Source organism: Sander lucioperca, chromosome 14 (genome assembly GCF_008315115.2).
Source record: "Sander lucioperca isolate FBNREF2018 chromosome 14, SLUC_FBN_1.2, whole genome shotgun sequence".
NCBI classification, from domain to species: Eukaryota; Metazoa; Chordata; class Actinopteri; order Perciformes; family Percidae; genus Sander; species Sander lucioperca.
Window position 1 is genome coordinate 18,892,230 of NC_050186.1, and position 23,860 is coordinate 18,916,089.

The following is a 23,860-nucleotide window of genomic DNA, read 5'->3' on the forward strand; positions in this document are numbered from 1 at the left end:
GATCCAAAAGCATGAGCCATATGGAACACATGTTTAGGGTTGCCTCACCTGTCATGATCTTTGTCCACCAGGTGATAGCGGGCTCGAAAAGCCACTAGCCTGGCGTAGTAGGCCGGTGCTGGGATGGAGACGGAGCGTGTGCAGCGGACATAGGTGTGGCACAGCTGGTAGGTGAGGAGCTGCAGTTCATCGGCAGTGAAACAGTTGTCATCCCACAGGACGTGGTAGTGGGAGGGACGACTGGTGCCCTGATGGAAGATGGGACATAACACGTTACATGTCAATACGTTACTGATAATTGCATCTGATGTCAAAGTGCACTATATTTATTTGGTCACAAAAAAAACGATCTTTTCATTTTTTTAGTATGAAACCCCCACTGCGGCTCTTCTCAGATACAGTGCGAGAAATGTTTTTATTCACCCTTTTCAGAATAAAACACCAGCTAAATACACAGGAATTCCTTTACGTGTATAAAAGTGAGTGTAGCATCATGCTTGCCAGTAAGTGAGCTAAGACAGAGCAGTTCTCATGATCAATTGAAGAGCAAGAAGGAAATGCTGAAATGCTCACAAACCACTGCAGGTGTCTGTTTGCAGCCACATTTTATATTTGTCTTTTAAATGTACAGGAGATAAGTGTTTTATACTGAAAAGAGTTTGTGTGTAGTGTATCACTTTAAGTAAGAGCCAAACCATCTAATGGGCCAAAAAAAGCATCCAGATCATGTTTTTATTGTCATTAAGCATCATTAACATGGCAACCACAGAGAAACATTGCTGTACCCTTGAAGACAACTTCCACTGAAATATGGGTTGTAACCATAATTTAGATTTTTGTGTGTGTAAATGTGCCAAATCCCACACACACACACTTTTAAAACTGAAAAAGAGAATTGGAGAATTAGAGGGAGCTGGACGCAATGCACAATTGCATTCTTTCTTATAAAATGTAAACATTTAAATTTACCACACAGCTTTTGAGAAAACCTAGGAAAAGTGTGTGAGCGTGTGTAACTCACCTGAATCCCAGCATGGCTGCACAGGTAGAAGTCAAACTCAGACGGGTGTGTGATGGTGCTGTCCACAGTGGTTCCTGCTGGGACGTTACCGCTCTTCCCAACCTGCAGGAGGTGAACAATTAGATTATAGTTAAAACTTGCACAATACAGTGTTGTACAAAAAAACATTTACCACACATCATAGTGGAGTGAACTACTGACCCTCTCAGCTTTGTCAGAGCAGAAGAGACGAGTGTGGTGACGTTTCTGAACCACAATGTAGGTAATGCCCGGCCTGTAATCCTCCTCCAGACTGATACAGGCCTTCCTGATGGCTATCAGCTCCGGCCACGCCACCTGAACACACACACACACACAGTCTTGATGTAGTACTATTGCATATCATTTTTCTGTGGCATTTGATCTGTGGCCTAGTCACCATTTTTGGACTGAAGCAGCGTATCATCCTTCAGATAAGACTATTTATCCTGCGGGAAATTGCTGTGCAGTGGCAACGCAAAGTGGGAAGAGTGCAAATATAAAGAGTGCAAAATAAAAAGTCTAAGATAACAATAAGGTGCAAATAAAACAAATACATATATTTTTACGTGTTTTAATTGTGCATTGTTTGTTGTTGAGCCTTGTCAAAGAATTTCAGTCAGTATTTTATTCTCTCTCTCTTATCCATCTTTCCATCCATCCATAAGACAGCCTCCTCTCATTCTGAACCACATCTGCCATTACTGCCAGAAATATGGCACAAATAAAGTTGAGACAGGTTTGAAAATAACTGGTGAAACTCTGCCAAATACTGCCAAGCTCTCACCTGTTTCATTTGTCCCTCAGACACACCGCCACGATAATAGATGATTCGTGTGGGCTTGAAGCGTGTGGACTTGTAGAACTGGATAAGCAGCTCTCGCACCATGTTGGTCAAGTCTTGGATTACCTCTTGGCTGAAGAGCTGCTCCTGATGAGACGGAGGAGGGGGAGTAGGGCACTGATTTCCAGAATCAGAATCAGAAATGGTTTTATTTCCAAGTAATTTTGCACATACAAGGAATTTGACTTGATGATTTGGTGCATAACAATAAACAGTGGAAAAGTATAAAAGACATCATATAAAATAAAGTATTGTAGGATAGGATAATAAGGATGTGCGTTAATGTAAGGCATAATGTGGAGTAGATCTGGATAGAGACAGTGGGGGTCCCGGGCGTTGCTGATGAAACCAGCTGCAGTCGAAGAGAGACGTGAGGTTTTGGTCCTGATGGGCTGAAGCCTGCTGCCAGAGGGAAGTGACACAAAGAGTTTGTGTCTGGGGTGGGAAGGGTCAGCCACAATCTTTCCTGCCCGCCTCAGGGTCCTAGAGGCTTACAGGTCCTGGAGGGATGGCAGATTGCAGCCAATCACCTTCTCCGCAGAGCGGATGATACGTTGCAGTCTGTCCATGGCAGTGGCAGCAGCGTACCAGATGGAGGAGGTGAAGATGGTGGTGTAGAAGTGTCTTTGGTGATGGTATACAGCAGTCCTCCCAGAAGCAGATGTATAACGTCACAGCCTCTGTATACTCATTCAGACAATAGTCCTGAAAACATCGCAGTCTGTACAGTCGAAGCATGCGCTAAGATTCTACCTAGCTTCACTTAGATGTCCTCACAATAGGTTTAGAAAGTTTTATTTCTGCCTGTATGCAGGAATCAGGTGGACCATGACTTGGTCAGATTAACCCAGTGCAGCACAGAGTCCAGTATTGATCCACACAGCCATGTCTCCGTAAAGCACAAAATGGAAAATGAAGAAAAGTCTCAGTTTTTCCCCACCAGTAGGGGAAGTTTGTCCAGTTTGTTGCACAGTGAACACATGTTGAAGAAGAAAGATCCCAGGTAGCGTGTGCGAAGAAAACAGAATTAACAATAAAAACAAGACAAAACAACACGCCAAGGACACCTTCGACAGTGCCATCTTGGCTCTAGTTCAGTCCGTAGGTACTTGGCTTGGGAACCGGAAGGTCGCCGGTTCAAGTCCCTATACAGACCAGGTTTGGAGTATGGACTGGTAGCTGGAAAGTTGCCAGTTAACCACCTGGGCACTGCTGAGGTGCCCTTGAGTAAGGCACTGAACCCCCAACTGCTCAGGGCACCATCCTGTGAGGCAACATCCTTGCTCTCACATCTCTCCATACAAAAGGCCTGTGTGAAGCTTCTGTTTGTGCATGTGTGTATTTGGGCCAGTGTGTGTGAATAAATAAATAAATAAATAAATAAATAAATAAATATATATATATATATATATATATATATATATATATATATATATATATATATATATATATATATATATATATATATATATATATAAAACAGACTAAAAAAATGGAAATTGAACAATTGAAACTGTAAGTTTTATATTAATAATTATTAGTAATTTAACACCATTTTAAATTCAGACTGGATCATGCCAAAATGATGCATTCAAACTTAGATACAACAGACTGATTTAAAGGAATTACTCAATTAATGCGAGTAGTTTATAAATAACATGAAAATCCAAATGTCATTTTAACTAATAAGTACACAAAGAATGCTTTTACCTGGGAAATGTCTTGTCTAGACGTCTGGACTCGCACCGTGGCGCAGTATCGGCTGGGGTGGCCGTCCATGCTGCCCACAACCGCCGCGATGGACGGCTTTTTCCCATCACCTGCTGGAGGATGTGTGACATCCGCACCCAGGAAGATGACTGGCTGCTGGAACACAGAGGGCCTGAACCAAGAACAGGACACAAGAGTAACACGTTATTGTTATCTTGGACTTTTATATTTGTACTTTTCCCACTTTGTTTTGCAACTGCTGCACAGCAATTTCTCTCAGGATAAATTAAGTTTTATCTTATCTAACAAAAGAAAAGAAGAGAGACTTTGCACCACATGCCAGTACATCTTTTCTTAGTGGTGTTGTTCTTAGTTTAGAAATTAAATGAGGACAGTTAAGAAAAAAGATCCAAATATCATTAAACAAAGAAAAAACACTGACAAAATATCCCTCAAGATTCTCAGAATGTAAGCACCAGATGAGAATTTATATGAAAATGATTCAGATTACTTCAAATTGAATTGCTCTTTACCACATGATTACCAAGGGACCTGTATTCCGAAAGCATCTGAACAATCTACAACATTCAGAGCCAAAAAGCATTACAGACTCCCATCTGGACTGCAACGAAATAATTACTAAAATCCTTGCTGACCTCTGATGAGGCACCAGGACGTTGTTGATTCCTCCCAGCTTGGCGTTGATCTTGAGGCACAGGTTGGAGAGGGTCTGAGGGGACGTCTTCACTACGTTCTTCACCTGCACACACTGAGTTGCCATGCCAAGGAGAGTGTCACCCACCCGCTTTACTTCAGCTGTAGATGAAAATGGAGAGGACCATGATCAATATCACAAAAGGTTTGTTTAAAAACAGACTAAATACCTGTAGAATCACAAATGTAAAGTTGGATTCCTACATATGAGATCCTCCTTATATCTAAAAAGACTAATTCACTAAAATGCCAAATTATGAATTTCAATTCCTTACCATAGACTGGTGTTTTGCCAGGCAGGATGACCACAATCAGCTGCAGACCTACGTAAGACATCTTGAGGTGTTTGAACATGGGCTCCACACTGTCAGCTCCTTGGGCGTATTTACAGAAACATGGCTGGCCTTGAATGGGCATCCCAGCATCCTTAGAGATCTTTCGCAGCTGGTCAGTGAAGCTCCTTTTTGAAAGCATTAAACGCTCATCAGAAATCAGCATTAAAAAGAAGACCACATGTAATAAAATGTAGTGTAGCACGGAGAAATAGACTACAGACTACTAAATAGAATGGGTAGACTAGATCACTAAATGTATGCAAGTCCATTGTCACTGCAGGTTGTAACTTAAAACAAAAAGTCTACAGCCACACTAGCAGCTTTTTGAGCAACATTTTTAACCATATGACATTTTATAGACCAAAAAAAACTAGTCGATTAATTGAGAAAATAATCAACAGATTAAAATCTACTATGACAGTAATGGTTAGTTGCAGCCCTAAATCCATCCAATAGTTGTTAAAGAAATTTCAGTCTGGACCAAAGTGGTGGACCGACTGGCCAACAGACATTTCCATCGATAGAGCCACGCTATTAGCATGACCTAAAAGAAAACAATGTGTGAAGGCTTTTGCCTTGTTCTGTCACTTTCCCCAGTCCCTTCTCAAGTACATTTCTGGGACATGCCTCACTATAAAGTAGGGATAGACCGATTAACGGCCCTGGCCGATTGTTGGGCCGTTTTTTGGCAGTTTGCAGATTATCTGTATCTGTGTTTTATTTGCCTGATAACCGATAAAGGTAATTAATCAAAAAGTGAGCTACTTTGGCTCCGCCACAGCTCTGTGTCTGCCCCTCTGCTTCGGTTTCACTCACCACTAAGTCTGACTTAATGCTCCGCCCACAACACTATCTGACTATCTTTTACTGCATATTATGTTGAAAGTTTCTAATTTTTAAATAGTTGCTTAAAGCATTTAAACAACATTCCAAAATCCTAATTTTGACTTAAAGATTTATTTTCACTGTAAAGGAATATCGGTTCCAAATATCAGTTATCGGTTTCAATAACTATTAATAATCGCTATCAGTATTAGTATCGGTCGATCCCTACCAAACACACAATAGTTGATAACATCACTCACTTGAGCAGGTCCTCTCGACACTGTTTCTGTGGAGCGAAGCAGGCCACAGCCCAGACCTTGATCTCGATGCCCGCGTAGAACTGCTTACCCCTCATGTCCCACACGCCCTGGTTGGGCGTGGCCACGGTTTTATTCTGCGGAGATAGTCCCTACTCTCTTAGTCAACCCCCCGGTTGGATGAGCCAATACAAAAGGTACAACAGCCCAACCCACATTTTGATTTACCTACCATATACAGACATTTACGACATAATGACATATGAAAGACAACATTATACATTAATGACAGACAAGATAATGCATTAAAAGCCCACCCAGCTGGCATACACACTGTACATTGTTAGCTTGACTTGACAGTGACACAAATCAAAAATAATCTACACACATTGAATGGCTTTAAAACTGTTTTACTGTATAATGATGTTCTGTGTGACAGTGTATGTACTGTGCAGATTAATACTTAATGCACGGTATACCGACATATTTAGCAGAGAGAAATGCCATTTTCTTATTGCACATAAATATGCTGGTTTTATAGCTTCCCATATCAGGAGTCCTGACATGAACAGCAAACAAGAGTAATATATCTATTGGAAGACTATTAGGTGCGTGCTCCTGCTTCTGAGTGTGGTTGTGAATACAAATTCAAAGGACAGTGGCTTTTAATTAAGTTAACAAGATTTGCCAAAGGCCATTAAGAGCTTTTATTCTCCAAAACAAGTGACTACAGTGAAATACTTTTGAGTGTTTGCCAGGAAAAGTTAAGAGCTTCTCCATCTCATTACAAGATTGTCTCAAAGAATTCTTTAACATGATCAAAGTCACAGGATTTAAAAACTACCTAATAAATGATTACAGGTTGTTGTCAATAATATTAATTTAAAAAAACAGCACAGTGCATGTTACACAGGACAGACTGCTGCTTCTCAATGAGAAAAGCTTTCAGTCTACATTTAAGGGCATTTCATTGGAAGCCAATTAGACTCAATGTCCCAGCAGGCAAGTGGCCAAGCCTTTCAGAAAGAGTGGTAGTTAGTCGGATAGGATGTTGGGTAAATTAACTAACATAGTTCAGACAGCCAATAGTGGGATTTAAGCTTGGCAGTGAAACATGAGTTTTTCTTCACTCTCCAAGCAACAATCTGCTGTAATTCTGTGAAGAACAATTGTACATTTAGCAGAGAGTAAAAGCTGGTCCATACACTGAACCAATTTCCCCACAGGGATCATTAAAGTTTCATTTTATCTTAGCAGAATCATTGAACACTGCCTCTGAATGGGGTGTTATATTCCAGCAGCTTTAGTATTTATATTAACCCTTTTCAATTTTTTAGATAGGAGAAAAAGACAAACAGGATTTAAAAGAACATCTTTTAAACATGTTTTACTTTAATGTTGGGCAGCTTCGAGTCGTATCGTCCTCCTGTGGCAGCACATACATTCTTCCCCTTACACACAATCCTTGAATCCCAATTCAGCCTCTCACGCCCAACAACCAGTAAATGTCAGAGTCAAAGGTCTGTATTTTTCATCTAGGTAAAATGCTCCCAGTCTTCTGTTGACAAGTTGGATGCAAATGCTGATTTGAGATTCACTGGGTAAATCTCAGCGGTCTGCAGTGATTTCCTTAAAAGGGGTGGTTTAGAATTTTGGACACAGGACCTCATTTCTAAGTTAGCCAGTGTGTTATTTATCAGTGGAGACAGTTTAACACTTTTCATCCAGTCCTTCCAGTTGCAGAGTTTGCTGGTGCTAGGCTAGCGCAAGTCAACAGTATCTGCTAGCCTGACATTAAAAGCAGTCTTACCCACTCCACAGTACACCCGAGGCAAATAAATTATAACGCCAGACTATCGATGAAAATGTCCGTTGATAAAATAATGTTAGAAATAAAACTACCCTTGCATCTCAATGATCGCATCACATTTTGAGGGACTAGTTTCTCAGCAGCGGCGGAATTTTACTTAGCTCCGGTTAGTAGTACTGCACCATAAAGTAAACAGAGAAGCGCACTCCAGTCGGGAAACCTAGTAGCTGAGCTAGACTTTGAAAAATCCTGCAATCTAAAAGGACCACAAGTCACTGACAACGAATGCGGTTCCATCCGTCTTTCTAGATGCACCAACAGCTACTGATGAACAGGTAATAACTTTCGGTAGGCTACTCTAGCTAATAAAGCTAGCCCCTTTCATAACGTTAAACTAGCTGCTACTGGTTGATTGAGACTGACAACGTTAGTGGAACGTTACTGTTCAATGCATTGTGGAGAGTGACAACGTCAGCTAACGGTATATCTACACTCTTGGTAGATACCTGGCTGGGCTAACTGCTAACTTTAGGTAATTGCTGACAGAAACGTCATGTAAGCTCGGACAGTTTACATGCAAATTGCTAGCCCGTGTGCTTTCATGTACCAGTAACGTTATGTGAGTTATAGCCTGGCAGAGTGGAATTAGTTGGAGCTCACAGCAGCAGGTAAATAAACTTGCAAAAAGAGTTGCAAAATCGGAGGAGGCGCTGGTTATGCAGGTGTCTAACTATTCTATATTTCCCCATTTGATTTTTGTTTTTAATGACATCCTCAATTTTAAAATCAACATAGGAAATACAGGACTCTCCTGGATAATGTAACAATCCTATAGTTTTAATGTTATGCCCACACGCTTTAATGATTACAACTTTCTTTATAAGAAATCATGTTCTGCCCCTTAGTTTAGAATGGGTAAATACTAATAGACCCATGAGCCTCAGCCGCAATGGAGAAGAAGCCAATCAGAGACGCAAATCAGAGCCGCAGAAAAATCATCTAAAATGGCGCGATTGAGTTCATTTAAGGTGCAGATTGTATCATCAGTACAACACAGTAAGCTTAAGCTTTTACTTGCCTTTTGCAGCATACATAACAGATGTTGCGCACTGTGATTAGAGGTTTACAGAAATGCACCTTGGGAGTCGTAGTTAACTTCTCACCATACGTTCTTATGTGCACAGGCTTGTACCTGCAACATTTTCTTTTCTTTTTTAAAGAAACAAGATATTTTCTCTAAGACAGTTGTTTATCTTTTGTACGAATGATTCAACTGGGGGAATTTGTCCATCCAAGCTGTAGAAGTGATCCAAATGTCAGTCACATCGTATTGTCTACAGAGATAATAAAAGGACTTTTCTTCCTGAACCAAGGGCACCTGAAGTAGCTTCTCCCACTTTGCAACTCTGCTGTTTGAGCTAATGTTTTCACTTAAAACGGTATAGCCATTTTTATTTTTTTATAAATATTTCAATATTTATCCATCTCAAATTTGCTTAGAAATCCCATTCATTTAATTATTAAAAATCAAATCGTATCATAAATTCGCTCACCCTTTAGGTGAGTGACCTCTGCAAACCTGGATCTCCCCCCATTGTCCCAGCATTCATTCTGATGCCCCCCCCACCCTTTGCATTCCCAGTCAGGCTTGCGCCCCCAGAGTGCAGCCCCTGCCCAGTACTCACCCTGCCACAGTCCCGCCCTGTGTCTGTACTCACTCGGCCCCCATACTGCAGCATGGGCGCTGGGAGAACACGCCCTGTCACTTCTGTCATGTCATTGTGTACCACAATGCCAAATTCCTTTAGGTAAGGGTCCGGGCCCCCGACCATGCTGTTACTTTTGACCTGGGAAACGAAGAGAAATTAAATAAAAGTTATAAAAAAAAAAAAAAAGAAAAAAAAAGAGAAAAATCAACGAAATTCCAGCTGCCACAGTAGTTCGTTGTCACGGTAAAAAAGGGCTACCTCAGTGTCTCATGAGTTGAAATAAAGGTCATTGATTGATTGATTGATTTTCTTACTCCCACCCCGAGAGGGAAACGGCACTCACCAGTCTGCTGATCTCTTCCTGTCTGTCGGGGGCTGAGCGAGCTGTAGCTTTGATCATGGTGGATGTCTGGTTGTCCGTCAGTTTCTTGATACAGCGCTGGCCTGCTACTATGTTACAGACCTACAGAGCAGGAAGAAACATTTGATTAATTAAACAAAATCAATCAAATAAGAGGAACAACAGCGGGGAATTAAAAAGGAAGAATGTTACCCCAATGGTATGATTGTCAAACCCTTAACTAAAATTATATTTAAGAATCATAACAGCCTCTTTCTCACCTCCAGGGGAAGGTAGGTGTGCTTCTGTTCCTGCCCTACTTGCAGGCAGGGTAAATGTGGATATTTGAGCTGCAGATTGTACTTCTGCTTGAAATACTGAGCTACTGTGCACTCCATGGCTTGGCCGTTCTCAAGTTGTAAGGGGAACCTGTGAATAAATGGAAAATGTGAGCGAAGTCCACATGAGTATGTACACCAAAAACACAAAAAGGAAAATATCACCAAAGTTACATTAATTGTATATTTACAAGGCCTTGGTATATTGCAATATACATACAATGATGCCTTTGCAGACAGATGATGGTGAACAAACTGATGAGTGTAGAAAAGTCACTTACGTTTGGTGGCTAGCGGGTCGTCGTGTCACATTGCACACACGGTACTTCCTCTTCATTTGACCACAATGTGTGACCTCAACCTTCAAGCCTGTTTAAAAACATACAAGAAAGAACGCTTACAGAAGAGACCATGAAAAGGCATTACCATTTTCCAACCAACTGCAATTTCAAATATTTCGTTATCTCTAAATTTAGCAGGTTGCAATCATACACTTCTGTTCCTCTAATGTTGTTTTCAGGCCATGATGAAGAAAAATGCGGACAAGGCAGCCAATGGTGTACATGGTGTTACAGCTCTCTGCAGTTTCCATTAACACATTTGTCACAACTCGACTTAAAACTAAAGCCAAAAAGGAGAATTTAGATGAGCTTACAAGTATCTGCCATAGAAAATATGCAATTGAAATTCCACAGTCTAAAGAATCCCATTATCTCCTGCAAGGTTATTTGGTGGTTCTTTGTTTGTCTTCATTGCTGTTATTGTAAAAACACAGACTAGAGCTGCTTGGAATAGCAGTATTTTCTGGCATTCAAAAAGATCTGCGAGTTATGAATAAAAGCTTTATTCAGAAGATCCGTTATGAGTACTTGTGTGAGTCACATGAACATATTTTCTGATTTGAGAAACACAATCCTTTGTCACCCTGAGGTTAAGAACAAGTGTTCAGCATTGGTGTAGGCTAAGCTGTGTGTATGTGTGGTGGGTATACAGCATGATTATGTGCCAGGAGCGGGTGTCTTTAGTTTCTTTAGTTCTGACACACTGCATAAAACAATATGCATGTGCCTTGCAGGCCCACACCTATCTGTAATTTATGTGGGGAATTTGTTACACAGTGAGTCACAGAAGTTGTGTACATAAGATGTGCACGTCTGTTAACGTTGGCCCTTTTATTTTTGAGTGCGTACCTCTTATTTCCTTGGTGAATTTGACACGCTGCGAGTCAGTCAGTGGCTTGGTCTGTTCGTTGATGTTCTGTATATCTAGCACCTCGCACATGAACTCAATCACAGGCTGAGCACGGTAGAAAGCTGTGGCTGATACTGAGGGGTAGAACAGATATAAAAATGTAGCAAATCAATTCCATACATCAATAACTACAAGCATGCTAAATGAATCCATGATGACAGGCAGTCTGGTCAAACTGTAAAACTGGGGAGTGGAGAAGACACAATAACAAATGGAGCTTTGAAGCACCTTCTTGCAGCCATAATGAATGTCCTGATCTCATCAGCAACAGCTACACATCTTTCTTTAGAATGACTGTCTCCTCAATTTAACTGAGCACATAGAAACAAAAAAACAAACAAACATACATACTATCTAGTAAGCAAACCATCTCAGTTCAGTTAACACAACAGGACCTGTGTATTTTATTTGACAATAAGTCATTCTTAGTTTCATAGAGTAAGACCGTTAGTGTTTTTGGTCATGGTGTCAAGCGGACATCTCAGCTACCCTTTCACTCTTAAGAGATTTAGGAACTGACTTTAGTGCCAAAATTCCTTGTGAAATACTGAGTTTTACAATTTCAACTGACTTGATGGGTGTTCAGACTGATAACAGCCCTGTGTTTAAAAAAAACCCCAAGGAGAATGCATTTTTGGGGAAGAGACAATGGAATACAATCCCTGAAGTTCAATTTGAGTAATATATATATGAGTTTAAAGGCTTATCAGATGCCATAACACTGCATGGTTTATAATATTATAGTATGAGGGTGACAACTCCAGAAAGTTATAACCGTGTCAATCATGTTTTCTTTCATTGCAAAGTAAGTTCTAAGTTGAAATTATGTGAATTAAAAATCAGGTATATATTCATTATCTCTCCTTTTTGCTTATACCATTACTTGAGTGGAGATCAAGTTTTCTACCCGATTGCCATAATGGCACTAAATGTATTTAGTGGAACATTTGTAAAGCCTACAGTTACGGTCTAGGCATAGATGGACAAAGTAGCTGAAGGTATAAATAAAAGCGCAATTCATTGCTGATTATCAGTGATTCTGTGCACACAAATACATCCAATCTTGCTGGATAGAGCATTAAGACATGAGAACATTATTTATATTGGTCAGCTAACACCCACATAAAATATCAGCCTGATACAGAATGCTTTTAAATGAATGTACTAAGTCAACTTTAAATCACAGCTGAAGTCGATCAGCTCAACTCAGGTCTCACCGTCGATGTTGAGCATCATGTTCCACATGGCAGGACGGACAGACTGATGGAAACCAAACCACACCTCCCTTCCTCCACCCAGAGGATGATAGTAGCCCTCCGGAGGGGAGAAAAACGAACGCCCCACAGGAGTATACCTGTGTGCACAAACACAGAGGTCAAATAATGGACCAAATTAATTAACACTCAAACCACTTCGATAAATGAAAAGTCAACAATATTTTGGTTTCTGAATCAGATTAGACAGACTGGAGGACCATTTCATATTTGCTAGGTTTGCAAATTAACCTACAATGGTATTAAATCAAGTGTTCCCGAAAATGTGGACTTAAAGGAACACGCCGACTTATTGGGACTTTAGCTTATTCACCGTAACCCCCAGAGTTAGACAAGTCGATACATACCCTTCTCATCTCCGTGCGTGTTGTAACGCTGTCTGACGGTTCCACCGGTAGCTTAGCCTAGCACAGATCCTGGAGGTAACTGGTTCCACCTAGCCTACTGCTCCGAATAAGTGACAAAATAACGCCAACATGTTCCTATTTACATGTTGTAATTTGTAGAGTCACAGCGTGTACAAAAAACAACGTAACATGAGACATAGCCATCTTCTAACTGTAAACAAACTGGGAACTATATTCTCAGAAGGCGAAGCTCTGCTACTTCTGCTACTTGGGCAGAGTGATATGCTTTGCAGCAAGCCTTTCTGAGAATATAGTTCCCAGTTTGTTTACAGTTAGAAGATGGGTGTGTCTCATGTTACGTTGCCTCCAGGATCTGTGCTAGGCTAAACTACCGGTGGAACCGTCAGACAGCGTTACAACACGCACGGACACGAGAAGGGTATGTATCGACTTGTCTTACTCTGGGAGTTACGGTGAATAAGCTAAAGTCCCAATAAGTCGGCGTGTTCCTTTAATGATCTGTGTGCAGTGAATTGATTTCTCCTCATGATGCAGAAGGTTCACAGTTTTAGGTTGATGTGATATACAAATCAAAGTTAACAGAAATACAGTGCCCTCAGTTGTTAGTGATGTGCAACGAAAGCTGCTGTTGGTTATCAATTCCATAAAAATGTAATTTGCTTGCAATATCATTTGATCAGGAAGACACACAACAGCAGGAAATTAAAGTAATACAGGCAAATAAAAAGATGAAAAGCAATAACTGTGTCAACAGATGTGAAAAAGATGTGGGTGGTGCGTTTGTGAAAAGGCAGAGGTGATGAGTGTCAGTACCTCATGGAAGGCAGATGTCGTGTGATGACATCCAGAGCCTGAACCGAATCTTCGGGGACCTCGTTAAGGTGACCTGACAGGGCTTCCAGCAGCATCTGAAGACTGACCACAGACACCCACTGCAAAGACACCTTGAACGTCTGATCTTTCCCCTCACCAGGCAGGGTCACCTCCAGATCCACCTAATGATGGAGAGAGAGGGGAAGATGAGCGAAGGGAAATGGATTGAAGAACAGGTGATGGGGAGAGATAAAATGCAATAAATACCCAAGTGCAAAGTAGATTGAAAAAAAAGAGCAACACAGAAAGAATCCTTGGACCGGTTCGTCTTTGACACAACAAAAGACATTATAACTTTACATTAGCACAGCCGTGCAGAGTCAACAAGAAGTAAAGAACTGGGGGAAATGTACTTAGGCCCAATGTAAATTTACTGTACGAGTAGTACTTTAAACAAAAAGGACGTTGTATTTTCCTTTTTTACTATGCTGAATTTACCCTAAAACAGCTTAACACTGTTAAAACAGATATTAGTATTGATCTCAGTATTCATGATTAAATGCTATTGTTTGAAGGTAAATTTCTCTTATTCTAGGGCTAACAGACCAAACGCAGACAACATGATTTTACATTTAGGAGCAAAATCACATAATTCTTTTGTCGAACATCAAAACTTAGTGTCAGGTTTTCTCTATAAAGCAATGTATTTGAAAATAACTTCAATGGAGGATCAAAACTATTTTAAAAGCCTAACTAGGCTTCAATAAACAAGTAAAAAAAACGTAAGAGCATGAGCATTCAAGAGACTGGTGTTCCATCTTCCATTAGAGGTCCTGTACATCAGTACTGGTCTCACATTTCTGGTAGACTTTCCAGATCCAGCTGGCAGCCTTCCACTTACAAACCCACAAAACACTCAACCTAATCCACTAAGCCATTTACATGCCTGCCACCTCGCGCCTAAAATATGAACAAATCGCTGGGTTTAGGTTATTAATTGTAAACAATTTCTCCTTTATGAATCCTTTAGAGTAATTGATTTTTCTACATGTCAAAAACCATTTACACACATTTATAAAAGACACAAATTAACTTGTGTACATGCTCATGACATAAGCGTCAGGTGTTTGAAATACCAACCCTATCTCTCCCAATTGGCAGTGGATGTGCTGTGTACATGTTCCTCTTCCCGTCGTAGCCAGGCTGTCGGTCTCCAAAGATCTGCATCTTGAAGTGCCGCACCATGGTATCAACCACCTCCCTAGAAGACCGGGACAACAGGATGGTGAGCCAAAAAACCCCAGGCATAACAGTAATTTAACAACATTTCTTGTGACATAAACATAAAAATGGCCATGCAGATTTTTAATGCAATAAAACAAAATGCTTTTTTTTCCTTCTTTCCCCATTTGCTAGTATCTAAACTTCTTGACCCCGAGAGACAAGTTTCTCCTTGGGCAGTCTGTCTGTGTCGTTATAATAGCTAGAGATGCAATTGGCATCTCAAAATTAGCAATATCTAAGACAGAAACTCTACTAAAATGTGCATTTTCTGCTCAAAATTGTTAGTAGGATTTACCTGTTGACCCTCCGAGGCCGTTTCTCAGGCTTGATGTCGATATCATAGTGATAGACATCAATCTTGGGAATCTGCACCTGGAAATGGTTGGCCAGGAGCCGGATGGGTTTCCCCACTGTGCCGAGGCCGGGACGCCGCGGAGGCTGAAACAGAGAGGGAGGGGCGGGCGGGCCTGGATAGAGCAGAGAAAAGAGTGATTGTCAATTATCAGGATTTTAGAGTTTATAAGGCTTGACCTATTAGACTTTTGAAGAAAATGCATGGATTCCAAGCTTAAAATAAAGCATGTTTGACATTTATTTTGAATGTGAACAAAAGGTGGCGACAGTGAGAGCGTTTATCTTTGCATTAAATGTCAGATTTTAAAGATGAATGTGTGCGGTGTAACGCCAAGCTTGTTGCAAACTCATCAGTGACACCTGCTTGAATGCACTGAAATGGCCTCACAGACCCAGAGGCGCACATAAACGGTTTGTTTGATCCGTAACTCTGGCCCCTGACCTACATGGGTCAACAAGGGGCTGGCAAAACAATGACCTCCAATTATCCTTCAGCCCGCCCCCAGCTCCACCCAGACACACAGGGCGCCCACCCCGCTTGCCGAGACAAAGACCTAGCTCCTCTCAGACAGACAGCAGCAGGGCCATATGGAGGGGTGCCACGCAGTCTGGGATTACCGTTACACACAGTACACGCCACACACATGCATCTCACTCACGTACACATTACATACAGTATATGCTCATACACAGGTGCCTAACGCAGGTGTTGTGCCTTTGAGTCTTGTAGCATAAAAAGCTGCAGGCAATGGAGGAAAAATGTCTTGAACACTTTACTTGTCAGTTAAAAACAGCACATTTATATACTCAAGACCTCAGGCTTCATCTAGCTTAAAGTAAAACTGATAATGAATTACAATCTATCTCACATCAACACTATTTATTTACATTAACATGGACGGAAGGAGGCACTGTGATGCCTGCTGTCAAAATCATACTTGAGCTCTTGTTTTGGCCTGCCATGCATCTGTACAAGAATGTCTGCAAAATGCTCAAAGAGGATCTTTGCTCTAAATTAAGTTGGAACAAAAGAAAAAGATGGAATACATACTCAATATGCAGAAAAAAAATATATATATACACAGACAATATTAAAATAACATTGTGTTGGTGGTATTGAAGGAGGTTGAGAAGGCTGCTTCAAGCTTTTGTTAACCGACAGCTAAGGGACAGCGGGGGTCCTCCTGAACTCCATGCACCCACACGCTCCAGTTAGCAAGTGAAGCTCAAGAGCACGGACAATTGGGACCCTCCCCATCGCTTCCTGAAAACATGCCCTCATCTAGCCTGGGCCCGAAATCAACTCCCCTGCTCCCTGCTACCCACTCCTCCTCCTCCTCTTCCTCCTTCACCTCTATCATACAAACCAAACCATTAGCTTGATTATATTATCATTCAGCTTTTCAACATCATTATTTTGCTTATGATACAGTCTTGAATAAGAAGCTCTTTGTTGCATGTCTGTTTTTCTTTGTCACGACGAATTAAAACCATCTGATGATTCACTCTCCTTTGTCCTACTGGCCAGGTTACTGATGGTAACAATAGGCATACCAAGAGCTCTGAGTGTATAATTCTACATTATGTATCACAAAAGCGCACAAAACCATTTCAAGTGCATTGCAACTCGATGATAATTCAAGTGCATTCCTTTGCCTCCATTTTGGTACGTTGTGTTGGTGTCTACGTAAAGGTTTACAAGCAGGAAAATGCGTTTATAACATCCTGTCTTCGGTTGTACGTACATGTGGGGGTGGATAAAAAAAATAGAATAAAATGCAGTTCACACAACATTCTCACAACTGCAAACTATGACATCTTTCATGCAAATTTGACCTTCCACAAAGCGAATGCATACTGCTGTACTCAGGGTTTCTGCAAAGACTTTAAGACCTTTATAATACCACATACAATGCAATTTAATTTTTTTCATTAGATTAATCTGACATGTTTGATTAATCGTTAAGTCTATAAAATGTCAGTAAATATTGAACATTTTTTGACCAATAAGCCAAATGCCCAAAACATTCTGTTTACGAAGATATAAAAGTCAGACAGACGCAGCAAATCCTTACATTGGAGAAGCAGAAATCTGAATGTTGTTTGGCATTTTGGTTTAAAAGACTAATTGATTATAAAAGTTTTCTAGAGATGGAGCCAGTATGGACATTATAGCCTGGATTTATTTATTAAGCAGCCCGCAATCAGTAACAAAAACCCACTAACATTACTGCCTACACCAGACAAGAGAAATGACTTGTAAACTACATTTAAGACTTTTTATCATCATCATCATCTAATGCCTTTTGAGGCAGACTTTAACCTGCAGATACCCTGTGTGTTGAATTGTATGATATTGTGCATGGGTTTCAATTTTTCTCTGCTCACTGGGTGCATGTAAAAGTACTACAGAAGGGGTTTTACTCTGTGTGAGCAGCGCAGTGAGTTCGAGGTCTTCCTCTACTTTCACCAAAACCAGAGATGTACCTATATATAGCCTCCTCAGCTGCCACACTACTACGTTTAGATATGCGCGTGTCTCACTCTCAACATGAAATGCCCAAACTCATCCTTCCTCATAACCACAGCCAAAATAAACAGTTTATGGCTGCATCTACCCAAACTGTCATGGAGGGAAAAGATGTGCACAGGCAAGCAGACATAACACTTACCAACAGCTTCCAATACGAAAACAATCAGGAGGAACATAACATGTTCAAAGAGTGCCACTTAATCAGAAATTCAATTGTAGCTACACATGGTAGAACATTATGTCTATCTAGAAGACAACCTATGTTAAGTAATTTCTTTCCTTAATACATTTTGTTCTTTTTCACAAGCATATTGATAAAAATGTACATTAATGCAAATGTTTTTTATTCTTCCTTTTAGCAGCCTTGCCATGCATTAAGGCAATCTGAATTGATTTAAATAGGTTGATGATTCCTTTTTGTTTAATATAACTTATCATTTAAACATTTAAATAGAGCTAGATTTCACATAGAGACTCTTCAGACTTGTCAAAGTTGGCATTTAGCCTAGTCCTTGATTCAAACAACTCGTCAAGCAAGCTTCCTGCATAATTTTATGCTTCTGCTTCAAGTGAGACAGAGCTGCAGTTACGTTGAGTCACAGAGGAAGTGAAACGAGCTTTCCCTGGCACAGAAAATGACAGATGACTGGAGCCAAACAAGTCGTTCTGCTCCTTATGTAGTTTGAGTGCGTCTTTTAGCTTGAATCCAAAAATTGACCACCAACATCTTCAAGGAGCAACACAACACGGTACAAAGATTATCGCCTCCCTGTCCAACTATTCCAATTTTTCTCTCTACGCTGATCTAATGTTTAAAAACCATGAGATTGTGTGTGGTGGTGTACTCACATTTGATGAGAGGTTTACTACTAGTGCACTGTACAGCCTAACAATGCTATGTGTGTCCTTCCCTGTTAACCACAGTGTGATCAAGCCGAGACACAGCTGGGCTTAAAGGACAATTCCGGCGCAAAACGAACCTAGGGGTTATTAACAGATGTGTACCCACTCTGTCGTTCTCTGGGACATGTTTTCATGCTAATCGAATGTGTTTGTAGCTTGAAAGACGGTAGCGCGGACCACTGATTAGCTTACAACGCTAGTATTCGGGGCACAGGGAAAGTGAAAACAAAATCGCTACTGTGTTTTGTACAGTCTGAAGATTTCACCCCTCCGATAAACAGGGCTGTACTTGAAACTTTTTTCCATGTCCCGAAAATAAATTGGAGACAGCGACCCAGATCGGAGGGACCAGATGGACAGTTATCCACTGAGTAAGTACACTAGACAAGTTATGCAGAGTGCGATTATTTCATACATAATGAGGAAATTGCTTTTGATTTTAGTTTGCATCGCCAGCTGTAAGTCATGACTGGTTTTCAAGACGTCGGCGGCACGTAAACATGAACGCGAGTGTCTTTATAATCTTTCAATAAACTGTCTGTACATTTACAAAGTTCTCAATGCTTCAGTTAACATTTAGGGACCCTCATTATGCTACCGTTGAAGTGTGGTGATATTTTGAGCCTTTTTAGTGGTATAAATAGCGATTTGTTTTTACTTTCCCTGTGCCGAGAATACTAGCGTTGTAAGCTCATCAGCGGTCCGCGCTAGCGTCTTTCAAGCTACAAATCACATTCGATTAGCATGAAAACATGTCCCAGAGAACGACAGAATGGGTACACATCTGTTATTAACCCCTAGGTTCGTTTTACGCTGGAATTGTCCTTTAAGCTAAGCATGAGGATGATGGCTTGGTCTGGTGGCGAGTCAGAGACTAACAGCACTGAGCAGGGGGCACGCCGACGCTAACACCTGCAAATAACCTGGATTAAGGTACCAGGCTGGACTGGGGAAGAGGCAGAGGTACTGAGAAAGACCATTCACAAGAAGAACTATCCACCCATCAGTGCAGAGAAGTTTAACTATTCGCTGTTGCTTCAGGAGCAACAGATTTTGACTTTAACTGATGAGTACAGATCAGACCAGAAAGGCAATATTATATTAATATTTACATAAATTTCACCTCTGCAGTCCATGTTCATCTGCCACAACATTTCTTGACTGGCAGTACAGCTGCTTAAATAACATCTATGAGTAATAGCGGATGTTGAGATTATCATCAAACATTCCCACAATTTACTGGGAATTGTAGTCACTTACTTTACTCCAGACTTCTGCCTTTTTGCATCTGTCGCTGCATATTCATGATGTGGAGTCATATTTCCGGACAATCATGAATTTCTCGCTCAAGTTATAACATTTTCAACCTGAGTGGGCTTAGCTTTGCCTTAATTCACACCACCTACAGTGAATGAATGCTTGTCTGCCTCTTTTTACATCTTTCCTGTGACAACTTGTGTCAGCTGCTTTAGTAGTATCTGAACACCACTCTAACAGTTGCACCTAAACAATAAGAACAGATTAAACAAGCTGCTTTATGAAGACACTGCATGGCATTATTACACACCTTTGGGGCGCCCTGCCAAAAGAACTCCAGCGACACTTAAGCAAAGGCCATTTGTGCATGTTTCTGAAGAAATCTCCTACAACTGGCCCAGAGGAGGTCGACTTTTCAAATTAAAATCTACAATGTGACCAAAAATGTCTTAGAGAGAAGACACACCAGCCCGATAATCGGGCGTCGGGCCGTCTGGCGAGGTCCGTGACTCGAGTCTGTTCGGTGTGTCCCCTGCTGTCGGCCGTCCGAGGAGCCATCGGCATTCATTTGGGCAGACCCGACATGTTCAGTCGGGGACAGGGCAGTCGGGAGCGGATGAGCCGCTCAAAATCTGACGAAAATCTTTTAAACTGACGTTTGTCGATCTGAAATGAAGACAGATTCAACAACTGCATGGCCTATTTCTCGCTTAAAATGTTTTCAGAAACACGTTTAGGTGAACTATTTTAGTAAAATATGAGATCGTATTCTGAACAAGCCGCCATGACAGTCTGGCTGTGAATTTCCGGAGAAAAAAGAACCACGTGACGCGTTCGTCCAATCAGCTGCCGGTCTTCATTTTCTGGGAAATAATCAGACTGTTAATGGAAACAATACAGAGCAGCGCCGTCTGCTGGTATGGAGACGTATTACGTTTCGCGCACGCATAGAGTGTACGCTCAAGTCGTTGTCGCCTCAGTGTGTTCTGAGGCATTTTTTTGGACCTCGGGACCCGACTGATCAGTCTGACTGGCTTTTCTGCCGACGGTCGGCCCGTCTGGTTGGTGTGTCAGGGCCCTTACATGGCACATTCTATAAAGGGTTGGGTATAATTGGTAGTTTGTCTATCAACTTTAAAAAGCAATACAGCATCATTATTGTATCACTTTGCTGATTGCAGAATTAAATCTGTGATCTTATTGTGTTTTTGTCAAAGTGTATATCACTTAATACAACTGTTGAAAAAGTTAGACGTTCTAAAAAGCCTAACTTGTTTTGCAGATAAGACTCTTGTAAAGATGCATTCAGTGTAGGCCAATATGAGTTTAAAAAGGTCCGACACTGGGCACCACAACCGTACTGCTGTATTCAAATTAATTATTATTAATGTAAATAATGGCTGCAATATCACACCTACATCCACATTCTAATAAAGGTAAACATGTATTAAATACTAGACCTTGACTGGCTGGTGGAAATCCTGAAAGTACCAGTTGAACGTTGAATGTAGCAGCTGCTGTTATCATAAATAAGACATTGATGGCTTTCACTGATTATGTGTGGCTCACACACCTGTGGATGGTTATACAATATTATCCTATCTAAACATCGCCATGCTCACACAGTACCATGCTGTTTAACAAATGTCCTTAACTTATGCATCCAAGTCTATGTCCTATTGCCACCACATTTCTTTAAGAGCATGTGGTCAATGTGTGTGGATATGCAGCGATGCAACAAAAATTTCTTCACCGTGACAAAAAAATGTGATGTGTTTGCTCTGCAAGCTGCACTCAATTACTCATGTATGTAAGGGCGCATTTCACAAACAAAATGAGGAACAGTTTGTCTATTTAGATATAAATGGAGGTAAACACATATTTTGCTAATAAAATGCTTTGTATCGCTGTGTGTACACGTATGGCCGATTCATCTCCGCATGCATTATCTTTAGATCAATGCATCACTGCAAAATAAGTGCCTTTGTTATCATATAGGAGAATTATATGGAGCTGGCCTGCAGATCTGATCGATAAACGCGCCATCCATCCCTGCTGTGCTCTCAGACGCATGGCGCGTTAACCAATGACAGCCTCGTATAAAACCAGTAAATTACGGTACAAAACACACACGTATGCTCATTTAACGCATGTAACATGCGTTTTATTGGTGTTTTTTTGTTTTTCACCCTTGGCTGTCATCTTGGTCGGAGGGCAGCCCGAAGAGACGTACTGTTCCTGATGGCGATGGTACAAATGTAAATGGTTTAGCAGGAAAAGATTTGATACAGGTGGGATATTTTGACATATTTCGACGGTATTGTGTGGTCTCCTTGTATGAATGAGGTCGTATTATGTGACCAAAGAGAAACACATCGTGTACAAACAACGTAAACACACGACGCGGAAAGAAGCCAGGAAGGAAGGTCCTGGTTAAATCCCCACTCACACAATGCCAGCCCCGACACGACGAGCAGTGCGTGCTTCAGATCAATAAAACAGCACAGACATTACTGGATAACCGATTTTAAACACAAACCTACCTCGTACAAACACAAAACGTGGCTCCCACTCGTTGTAAATAAAGTCACACACATATATACACACACACGGGCTGGGCCTCGGTTTGTTTTCCCGTCAGAGCGTCAAGGCCTCGCTGCAGCCGCGGCCCCCAGTGATGCGACGCATAAGCGCACACGCACCCAACACCCGGATCGCTCTCTCCGCTGTTCGCTTTCTATTTTCTTAAATTTCTTACCGGGTCCGAGCGCTTCCATGGCCGAGGCCTCTCTCTCCGTCTCTGTCCCGGCCTGGCGGCTCCGTACCGACGCTGAAATTGGGGGCGGTATCGCGAAGCTTAAAGTGGCTAATTTAAGAAAAGGGAATATAGATGCGTGGACGACTGCTGCTGACTGAACTGACCCGAGCTACCGCTGCTGGTTCTGAGGATTTGTAAGTGCGCATGCGCCAGTTAGAAGCCTTGGACCCCGCTGTACGCATGCGTAACTTGCTGCATCGCACTGGTAGATCAAACCGATCAAACTTTAATGATCCCAGTCAAAGGTGGGGAGGGTGTTGGGAACTAAGCCGTTGCATTATATAGTATAATGGTAACATAATACAGTAAAACTAATCTCAATAATAATATAACAATAAAATATAAAATGGTGGGATGTAAACCAGCAGAGCTGAAGTAGAGTAAAAAGTAAAAGTATTCAAATTAGGGTTGTAAAGTACATTCACTCAAAAAACACTCAAATACTGTACTTTGGCCCTGCACACAGGTACTTGAACTTGAAGACAGTATCTCCTAACTGTACTGCACTCAAGTAGAGTTGGTAGTTGATTACAATTCATTGTTGGAAAAGTATTCAATGAATTGATTAATTACTGAATTAGGCTACTAATTTAATTTAGTAATTGCTTTATTAAGCAGTAATTCCATTTTATGCTACTTACAAATGAATTATGATGCAATATTATAGATTTGGTTACCTAGCAGTACAGCTACCCTACCTTAACCAGCGTTAAAGTGATGCTTATACATTTATGGATCCAGTCCGTTTATATAATCCAGTAATACACTATTCTAAATTGGACCATAACGATTCCTTTTACTTTTGGTATCTTCAGTATATTTTGACGCTAATACTAAAATTTTTGAAACCAGGACTTTTACTTGGAAAAAACTATATTATTATAAACTAATATTTTTATGCATTGACATTGCTGCTCTTACTCAAGTAAAAGATCAGAGTATTTGTTTTTACCATTGAATCAAGTGCTTTACTTTAGTGGCAACACAACAGTGTAAAATACTCCATTACAAGTAAAAGTCCATTTAAAATATTTGTTAAAGTACATACTGTAAGAATTCTAAGCAAAATGTGCTCAAAGTATAA

The 23,860-nt window shown here is 40.9% G+C and overlaps 1 protein-coding gene across 4 annotated transcripts in view; it reads right to left on the minus strand.

Moving 5' to 3' along the window:
• ago4 (argonaute RISC component 4) overlaps window positions 1–22,923 on the minus strand; it is a 27,456-nt gene extending 4,533 nt beyond the window's left edge. The window contains exons 1-18 of one of the 4 annotated variants that reach the window (XM_031295870.2): window positions 22,717–22,923; window positions 15,207–15,378; window positions 14,768–14,888; window positions 13,628–13,809; window positions 12,390–12,526; window positions 11,112–11,246; window positions 10,203–10,290; window positions 9,865–10,012; window positions 9,587–9,706; window positions 9,220–9,381; window positions 5,728–5,861; window positions 4,583–4,767; window positions 4,250–4,409; window positions 3,594–3,765; window positions 1,827–1,970; window positions 1,223–1,357; window positions 1,022–1,123; window positions 49–248 (exon numbers count right to left, since the gene is read on the minus strand). In XM_031295870.2, coding sequence (XP_031151730.1) covers window positions 49–248; window positions 1,022–1,123; window positions 1,223–1,357; window positions 1,827–1,970; window positions 3,594–3,765; window positions 4,250–4,409; window positions 4,583–4,767; window positions 5,728–5,861; window positions 9,220–9,381; window positions 9,587–9,706; window positions 9,865–10,012; window positions 10,203–10,290; window positions 11,112–11,246; window positions 12,390–12,526; window positions 13,628–13,809; window positions 14,768–14,888; window positions 15,207–15,378; window positions 22,717–22,735 — 2,516 coding nt within the window. In that variant the 5' untranslated portion in view covers window positions 22,736–22,923. Of the gene's footprint in view, window positions 1–48; window positions 249–1,021; window positions 1,124–1,222; window positions 1,358–1,826; window positions 2,001–3,593; window positions 3,766–4,249; window positions 4,410–4,582; window positions 4,768–5,727; window positions 5,877–9,219; window positions 9,382–9,586; window positions 9,707–9,864; window positions 10,013–10,202; window positions 10,291–11,111; window positions 11,247–12,389; window positions 12,527–13,627; window positions 13,810–14,767; window positions 14,889–15,206; window positions 15,379–22,716 lie in introns of all 4 variants that reach the window. The other 3 variants (XM_031295867.2, XM_031295869.2, XM_031295866.2) reach the window with 3 other exon arrangements.
• Between the last annotated feature and the right edge of the window lie 937 nt (window positions 22,924–23,860).